Here is a 9,039-nt window from a genome sequence, read left to right on the forward strand (position 1 = left end):
GAGGAGGGAGACCAAAGCCTGCTAGTTAATACAATGAAGATGGTTTTGGAAAAATTCCAGAGATAAGTAATCATACAACTGGTAGGGTCCTTAGAAGTTACCAAATCGATTCTTTTCTGTTTCTGGTGAGAGAGAGAAAAAAAAGCCTCAGAGTGATGAAGGGATTAGAGCTAGTAAGGGACTAAGCTGGGATGCCAGCCGACTCCCAGGGCTCCTTCTACCTGACACAGCCTGGAAGTTCAGACTCGAGTTTGGGAGTCTATCCTCATCCTTGCCTAGGACAGTCCTTGTCAGTGCCCTCCTTCCACCCCTCCAGGAGACAGGCTGGCAGAGGTTGCCAGGCTCTGGGGCTCTAGCCCAGAGATAAATCCGTGGAGGCCCAGTGCCAGTCTGACCCGCCCAAGCTCTAGGACGCTGGAGCTTAGGTGCTGAGCAGGGTGGGCGCTGGGGTTCTGGCCTCTGCCACCACCCCCTACCCCCCACATCTACCCCGGCTCCCTCCTCCGCCCCACCTCAGGGAGGACAGCCAAGTCATTTCAATTTAATCTTCTTTAAAAAGACATAACTAATAAATCTATTGCCGGGACCGCGGAAAGACGGCCAGCAGAGTCGATCGTGCTCCCAATCCCATTGAACTCCATTGAAAACCATGACAACACAGGACAAGCTCCGATTTATCCCGGCGCGCTAAAGCGCATTGTGAGCAAGCGTCAATCACTCATTATTTCGGACTGAACAAATGCAAAATCTTGACTGGAACAAATGCTTCCAACAGGTCCGGGACGTTGAGCTCCATTTCCCCTTTGTCCGAGGCCTAGCAGTTGGCCTGTATTGGGGTTGCCTCCGCCCGACCACCCAGCGCGCCGCACAGCCCGGGCGCCTAGGGCACGCTTGACAGGGAGGCTGCTGGGGAAGGCGCGCCGGGCCGGGCGGGGCGGCAGCACCCGCACGGGAGCCAGGTCCGAGTTCGGCTCAGGTGGAGCCAGGATTTCAGGTGTCGCGCCCCTCACTAAAATTTAACAACCTAATACCCAAACCACTGGCTGCGGGAGAAGAGGCCTCTGAAAGCGCGCTCGCTGAGTCCTAGACTGATGTGCGGCTACCACGAAGCCATGGGTCAACAAAATGTATCCAGGCCGCGGGCCGGCTCCTTGCACCTTCTACACCGATCATTTCGTCCAGTGGTGGGAAAGGGGGGCTGAGGGGAATTAGAAGATGCCGAGGAAACCCTGGGCAGGCCGTTTTTTCTACCCGGCAGTGTCCCACAATCCGTCGCTTATCGAGCAGGCCGGGCAGCTGCGCGGAGCGGAGAGCCCAGGTTGGAGGCCTGCTTTTAGGCAGAGGCCGCACCTCCCGCACTGGGCCTGACGTTGAGGCTACGGTACGGAAGCCGAGGTGCACAAGGTGCCAGAGGTCTGGCAATGCCAAGAAGGCGGCAAAGCCCTCGCTGGCCGCCCTTCCAAACAAGGCTGCCCGTGGGGCCTAGCGTGGGCTTGGGCCCGTGATGCCCAGCAGCCGGGCGAGGGTGGGCCAACGAGGCTAGCAATTCAGAGGTGAATGATTTGGCCTGATTTCGCTTCCACTGTGCGGGTCTGGGGCAACCGGCGCAACGCTAGGGCTCCCAGGATGCTGCCAGCCCTTCCCAAGCACCCGTGAAGTTTGGAGGACGTTAGAGAAGGGGGAGACTCCGAGCGGCCTTCGAAACCCTCCGCACAGATGAAGTCGGGGCCAGGCCACTCTTCTATGCCTGAAACTTTTCGCCTCTCAACACTTACAGGGGCCCAACCAAAAGGGAAAGAAGAGTTTAACACAGTTTAACGTCGCCTTGTAAATCACTTTCCAGATAATTGCGGAAAACGAACACTCCAGTAAACAAGCTCGAGGAATAAAGCAAACAGGGAATAAATTCCTGGGTGCTCATAAACCCTCCCATACCGCCCCCACCCTTCCCGGTACTCCAGCGGGGCCAGACCGGGTGTCAGCCCCGGAGGAGGAGGAAGCTGGGGCTGGGACGGGCCGGTGGTGGCCACCGCTCGCCACCCAAGATGTTATTCTTTAGTAACAATCCCCATTATCTGTCCCCACTTCGGGCTAATCAGACAGAATCGCTAATGCCGAGGGCTGCTTCCAGCCGCCTCTGGGAGGTAACGGGGCTCTCGAGGGGCGGGGGACGGGGCGGGGCGGGGGGCGGAGGTGGCACCTTCCGGGCTCGCTGGGGCTTTGGTGCAGCACTCATTCAGGTACTTAACGTCTGGGAGACCCAGACCTCGGCTTTCAAAGCATCCCGGTGGGAAGAGCTGTCTGTTTATATAAATAGGGATTTGGCGGTAAACGCGCTAATATCTCGGCGGCCAGCGCATGGCGTGCGCCTCTCACGCCCACCCATAGGAGCGGCGTCCTGGGTCGCCTCTCGGTTCCCGGCCTGCCCTGCCCCCGCCTCCTTCCCCTCCTCGGCCATGGCCACCCCTGGACGCCTCAGCTTCACCGTGCGCAGGCTCCTGGATTTACCCGAGCAGGACGCGCAGCACCTGCGGAAGCGGGAGCCGGATCTACGTGCCCCAAGGCCCGGTCCCTGCGCCACCTGGTTGGAATCTGAGCGCTGCCACTACCCCTGTGAGTGAGCGGAGGACGGTGGCGCGGGTAGGGGTAAGGAGCGGGGGGCGCAGAACCAAGCACCGACTCGGTGCGGGGCTGGGAAGCTGAAACTGCAGCCTAGGGTCTGGATTTCCTACGTGTTGAACGCGGAGGCTCTGTGCTCTTCAAACCCCTACGCCTGTCGGCACATCTGGAGAGCAGATCCTTGCGCCTGGCACCAACGACCGGGATATAGGTTTCAGTTTCTAAGGGTCCGACTATTCAAATACTTAGGACACCGGCCTTAAATGCCTGAAAAAGTGGCCACGTTCTCCAGGCCTCGGTCTGAGATGGACAGCATTGGGGAGCCTAGTTCCCCTGGGTTCAGGGCTTTTGCGAACCTAGGCAAACTGTAGTGCATTCCACCTGGAGATGGCCCATGCTGGTGAAGCAGCTTGCAGTATATTCGTCTGCCAGCGAAGCGATAAGGGCGGACTCGTTTTAAGAGGGCTTCAGGGTGGGTTTCTTTGCGGTCCCAGGTTGTGGTATAAAAGGTCACAGAATTCGCAGAGGTAGGTGTTCAGATAAGGAAACGGCCTCATCCCAAAAGCCGCGGGCGGGGACGCGGGGGCGGGGGGGCCTCCGGCCGGTAGCTCGGCGCCCGCGCGACAAAAGCAGCGGCGCGCGGAGGGGCCGGTGTCTCACCAGGCCGTGTCTCCTTTGCGTCCCTAGCCTCGGACGAGAGCAGCCCAGAGGCCAGCCCGCGTGACTCGTCTCAGCGGCCGTCCGCCCGGCCTGCGTCTCCGGGCTCCGACACCGAGAAGAGGAAGAAGCGGCGGGTGCTGTTCTCCAAGGCGCAGACGCTGGAGCTGGAGCGGCGCTTCCGGCAGCAGCGCTACCTGTCAGCGCCGGAGCGCGAGCAGCTAGCGCGCCTGCTGCGCCTCACGCCCACGCAGGTCAAAATCTGGTTCCAGAACCATCGCTACAAGCTGAAGCGCGCGCGCGCGCCGGGGGCCGCGGAGTCGCTCGACCTGGCAGCGCCGGGCGAGGTGCGCCCTGCGCCGGGCCTGCTGCGCCGCGTTGTGGTGCCCGTGCTGGTGGGCGACGGGCAGCCATGCGGCGGCAGCGGCGAAGTGGGCACGGTCGCCGCGCAGGACAAGAGCTGCGCGTCCCCGCTCGCCACCTGCCCTCTGCCTGGCTACGCCGCCTTCGGGCCCGGCTCGGCGTTCGGCCTCTTCCCCGCCTACCAGCACTTAGCGCCCCCAGCCCTGGTCTCCTGGAACTGGTGAGGCAGCCACTGGGCGCGGGCACCTGGGGCTACGCCGGACTTTGGGGTGCGCTCTGCGAGGTCCCTACCCTGCTCTCACCAGCCGCCTCACCGGGAACTTTCGCCAAGATCCTCCCTCTCCTCTTCCCTCCACCACCAGCCCCAGAGCTAGATTTTATTGCTTGAACCTGATTTGTATATATTAAAGTAGCTATTTGTATGGGAAGCAATTTATTTTGAAAGAAATAGAATATTTTTCTTTTTTGTGGTGCGAGAATAAAATGTGTAGGGTTGGGCCCCTTGCGTGTTTGTCGGCAACATAGGTGGGAGCTGTGCTTTCCTGACCGGAGTTCGGAGTTCGGGCGCCTTGACGTGCCAAGTTAAGGCCCACCCCGAGTTGAGTCGAAGGGAAGATCGCAGTCCCTACAGGGCTGTGGGGAGATACTGAGGGGGAGGGTGTAGGGGGAGAAGCTGAGGCAACTCTGGGTTTCCCGTTAGTGGGATGTGGCTCTGTCCCTAAAGTACCGGCTGGCCCCTCTGGGCTCTTGAAGCTGCCGGCATTTCTAACACCAAGCCAACCAAGTCGGCCACTACAGGGCATAGTGGGAGGGCATAATGAGCTTCTCCGTAAGGATTCTCCGGAGAAGGTCCACCGGAGCCTGGGGCTGAGCGTGCGGCGCCAGTAGCAGCCCAGGCCTGACTGCAGGCCGTCCGTTTCCGGAGTGCAGGAGCCAGGGCCAGTCAGGACCGGAGAGCATGCGGGGGGGAACTTGTAACTCCCAGTTAAACCTGCTAGTGCCTCGCTTGGCAGCTGTGATTTTCTGCCTCTTCTTGGTGCCACACCTGGCCTGGGTGGGATGGGGAGTGGGTGGTGTGGTGAAGAAATCAAAGGGTGGTAAGGAATGACCCACCTCAGGGCTGCCAGTTGAGGAAGAACATCTTTGGAGAGCCCTTGTGGCCCGACATAGGTGTGGGATCCACTGGCTGGTCTGGTCATCTCAGTTCACCTACAGTCTCAGTGTGCACTCAATGTACAATGTACACTGGGGGATCTGGTGTTCCACCCTTTGGGTTTGTAACTGTTCTTTGCTTCTGTACCTCTCGATATGGGATATCCAGAGCCTAGGGGCCTCCCATGAAGCGCAGTGGTCACTCTCTTGGAGAAGAAGTGAAGACTTTCTCGTGGGCGCCCACGGAAGTGAGATGCGAGTGAGCAGAGCAGTTTTGGGCATCAGATCCAGGGCAGGGAGCAAGGGCTCAATGAGGTCTGTGAGGAGTAGGCATTGGGCCTTTTGGGGGTCCTTGCTCTCGGGTCCCAGAAGGAAGAGGAGGAGGGGAAGGGGAGGGTGGCTGAGGCAGTGTTATCACCTGGGATTTGGGGGACTGCGGAGAGAGTGGAGGGCAGGGGGGAAGGAAGAGGGGTGTTTGGGTCTCAGCTGCTGGCCACCTTGCCTTCCATATGGATGTGGTTATCTTAGAAGAATCTCGATCCTTAAACCTCCTTTTGTCTTGGGAACTGAAAAGAGCATTGTCAGGCCTGAAAAGGACCTAGACAAAATCCGCACTGTTTCGATTCAGGACTCTGTTTAATCAGTCCCTGGTGACAATGTAGTGGGTGTTAGGGAGGACAATAGTATCTTTTTAAACCTTGTGGCCTTCAGGAAGACAAAGGGCTTGAATTTCATGGGCTTACAACTTCAATTAGAACCGTGCCAGTGTGCATGGGAGATTATCAAATTTGTATCATAAAACCTCTTTCTAATAAATGATTGCTGGGGTGGGAGCTTGGACATTGTAAGACGTATATTGGAAACTGCCCCGGGGGCTTCCCAGTTAACCCTGGCAGAGTAGATAGGAAAGAAAAGGAGGGAAGTTCCCGGGTCAGAACTTGTCCCTGTCGTCAGCTGGCTGGGTGCTTGGCTCTTCCATGCTCTTCTTCCTGAAGGGGTGTTGCTCCAATAATTGGGTAAAGATTTGTAGCTCATTTTCTGCTATTGGTGGTGACAAAGAGCTGAATATTATTGGGGAGAAAGTGCAAACTCACCATCTGTTAGTTTATTGCCTTTCCTTCCCTGGAACTGCAGAGAAAGTAGGTCTTGGGGTGTGCAAAGTGGAGAGAGTCAATGAAATGTGAGGCCCTTAAGACTAAGGGATTGGGCTGTGGAGAGACTCTTCCCAGGAAGCTCTTTGGGAGAGCATGTCCTCGACCAAATTCATCCAGAGGTCTAACCAATAAGAAACGACTTACCTGCTTCTTAATGAGGTGGTCAGAGCCTTAGCAGGATGCTCACCAAGCAAGCCACCCTATGTCCTGGGCAGGAGAAGGGCAGACATTTCCTGTGGCATTGGCATCAGAAGCCCTCATGTCTACACTGTTACCCACTTCTTTTTGCTTCTTTTCGTTTAGGCCCCTTTCTTTAGAAAAGACAAGACATAGGGGAGAGTTAATGCACTCCAATCATCACTCACCCGTTTTAGAAACTCAGGCTGTCATGTTTCTTCTGTTCACACCTGTGATAAGCTGGAAATGATAAATGTCAATTTCCTTTCTGACCTGAAAGATCAGTTATTCTAGGTTCTGATAAGAGAAGCTAAACCCAAGGCCTCTCCCAGCAGCCATGAGAACAGTTAGGATCTCCTTCCCCTGATGAGAGTATTTCATACCTGTCATGCATCACCAACATAACAAGGCAAATTTCCACTCAGTGAACTTTTATTGAAACTTACTGTGCTCCAGGCATCATTCTAGGCATTTTTACAGCTGATCTCATGGAAACCTCATGCACTGTATATTTAACATACCCATTTTACAGATAAGAATCTGAGGCTCAATGTGTAAGAATAATTGACTTGTCCAAAGCAGTTGTAAACCTCACAGAATGTTACCATTGTCCTCAGCTTAGCCCACATTTAAACTACCCTGAAAGCTGCCCTTGAAGAGAACAACTGTAACCTTGATGTGGTGGCAATATAAGTACTACTCAACCATCATAATCTGTTATGGACAGTCTGGAAGGATGATAAGGCATGCCGAAAGTACTCCACACGGCTCCAGGCCGCTCGCAGAAGCTGATCACAGAATATCACAGCAGTGGCTAACACTAATTGATGTTTCCTGTGCATGAGGCAATAGTCTAGGTTTTAAATCATATTAACTTTTTCAACCTTCACAACAACGCCCTAAGATGGTACTACTATTTGCAGATGAGGAAACTGAAGGCCAAAGAGGTTAAAAGCAACTTGTCCAGGGTCATACAGCTAGTAAGTGAACCCAAGCAGTCTAACTCGATCTCACACTCCTAACCACATAGTAGGAATTATTTCCCATTTTTTGTTTATGCTTTATTTCTCCCAGGTGTCAGTCTTGTTTACCTTATAGACACTTCCATAAGAGACATGTTTTTAGCATCTTTGTGTCTCTTGGTCTCTCTTTCTCTCCTCTCTCTCTCTCTCTCTCAATTCCTCCCTCCTCCCTCCCCCTCTCCCTCCCTCCCCATCTACCAAACCTCCAGCTTTTGGACACAGCCTCTGTGTTTCCCCTGTGTCTGTGTGCATTCTTGTCCAGCTGTCAATGAAACACAGCTCTTGTCTGCAGGTCACAATATTTTCCTGTGACTATCATTCCACCATTCTTCTTCCAGGAAAACATCTGCTGCTGCTGCCTTGACACCAATTGTCCACTCAGCCTTTGGTTGCTGCTGACTCTGATAAGCTCCTCTAAGCTTCCCCAACCCCCAGGCCCAGATCCCTGGGGAGCTTAATGACTTTGGCTTCCCTAGTCCTTTCCCCAGTCTTTTCCCTTCCTGGATCTCTAGTGTTATCCTTATTATTAAATATCATCCTCCTCACATTTTCTCTCTCTCCTTCCATTGTAAACATTTTCACTTCATCTCACTCTTGTGGGTGGAGACTGCAATTTTCACTTCAGTTTTCTTTCCTCATTGTTCAGAGGATCTTACATCTTAACACGTCTCTTATCTGGCCAATTTAGCACTTTAGAATCTTAGATAATGTGCTACTGATGCGTTAGGAGGAAGTTATTTGGGCCCAGGTTAACCTATACCTTCTCTTCTGACAGAGGTGTTTAGTTGTTTATTATTCTCTTGCATTGTTAACATAATTAATTGTTGCTTCTTCAATACACACACACTTCACTACCTTTAAAATGTTTTAGACTTAGGAATAAAATGCCCAGGCGTGATAACTACGGGTTCAGGGTGGTTCAATTGTTTGTTACATGTTTATCTGTGCTGCGTGTTTCAGTTAACCAGCCTAGGTAGGTTATCTGTCAAATGAATAACAGACAGTCAAAAGAGCTTTGGGAATGCTGAGAAAGGACTGTCCCTACTCCAAGGCATAATCAAGTCTGTGGATGTGATTGCATCACTTAGTATTCAAAATTTGTGTGAGAAATTGAATCCCTCCAGGTCACTCATCATTTCTGCAAGCCATAATGTGGGCGTGGTTTTACTAAATGGTATCTTTATTTCCAGAAGTCCAATTCTGCACTTGTTAACTCCCCTCCAGTGCCCCTTGCCCAGACTAGTAACTAAAGTTAGTGATAGTCCCCTTTCTCCTATATTCCCACCATTCATGTTACTCAGTCTATAAGCTCACCAAGAAAGTGAGCAGTATTCCCTTCAATGCTGAGCCATAGAGCCAGATTTTAACCAGGGAGACTCAGGTTATTAAACAGTCATACAGCCTCTTCAAATTTTCAAGCATAGGGGTTCTCATTTTTCCCAACCATGTCCAGCAAAGAGATGTTGTTTATCCAGAAAAGTAACATCAGATTTTAGAGGCAGAAGGTAATTTTCTCTTCAACACCTTGCTCTAAGGCCCAGTAAAAATCTCTAGGTCTTTACTGAGGTCATGTAATTTCAAAAGTGGCTGTAGTTTCAGGATAGTTTCTGTGAGTAGGGTGTTATGGAAAGAACATCTAAGGGGACCTTGGTCATGCTTAATTTCCCCCTGCATTCTGACTGGGTGGTCCTTTATGAGTCAACAGGTTTTCAAATGCATTTCCCCAGCTAAAAGCTCTGAATTGGACTGTTCCTTTTCTTTCCTACCAATACTGTCTGCCCCTACCCCTTCTCCTTTCCTGGGGGCTGGGTAGGATGCTTGGCAGCATTCACTAGGAAGTGGAGTGGAGGCTGTTTGCAAATTAAATCAGAGACAAAAGTACCAAATGATCCATT

At 53.0% G+C, this 9,039-nt stretch overlaps 1 protein-coding gene across 3 annotated transcripts; it reads left to right on the forward strand.

Moving 5' to 3' along the window:
- Positions 1-1,789: 1,789 nt before the first annotated feature.
- On the forward strand, positions 1,790-4,106 carry NKX2-8 (NK2 homeobox 8). Of its 3 annotated transcripts, none has more exons than XM_074365617.1 (3): positions 1,790-2,144; positions 2,318-2,613; positions 3,307-4,106. In XM_074365617.1, exons 2-3 carry the CDS (start codon positions 2,457-2,459, stop codon positions 3,861-3,863), a joined length of 714 nt encoding a protein of 237 aa, XP_074221718.1. In that variant the 5' UTR covers positions 1,790-2,144; positions 2,318-2,456; the 3' UTR covers positions 3,864-4,106. The 3 variants fall into 3 exon arrangements, with proteins under 3 accessions (XP_074221718.1, XP_074221719.1, XP_010965369.2); XM_074365618.1 differs by having other exon boundaries at positions 2,389-2,613; XM_010967067.3 differs by lacking the exon at positions 1,790-2,144 and having other exon boundaries at positions 2,155-2,613.
- Positions 4,107-9,039: the final 4,933 nt, after the last annotated feature.

Source organism: Camelus bactrianus, chromosome 6 (genome assembly GCF_048773025.1).
Source record: "Camelus bactrianus isolate YW-2024 breed Bactrian camel chromosome 6, ASM4877302v1, whole genome shotgun sequence".
In the NCBI taxonomy this organism is placed as follows: Eukaryota; Metazoa; Chordata; class Mammalia; order Artiodactyla; family Camelidae; genus Camelus; species Camelus bactrianus.

Bases quoted from the DNA above. Each gene is read 5' to 3' on its own strand.
- NKX2-8 (XM_074365617.1), top strand. From the start codon at position 2,457: ATGGCCACCCCTGGACGCCTCAGCTTCACCGTGCGCAGGCTCCTGGAT. The intron at 2,614-3,306 runs GTGAGTGAGCGG...TTGCGTCCCTAG, and splicing joins TGAGCGCTGCCACTACCCCT to CCTCGGACGAGAGCAGCCCA.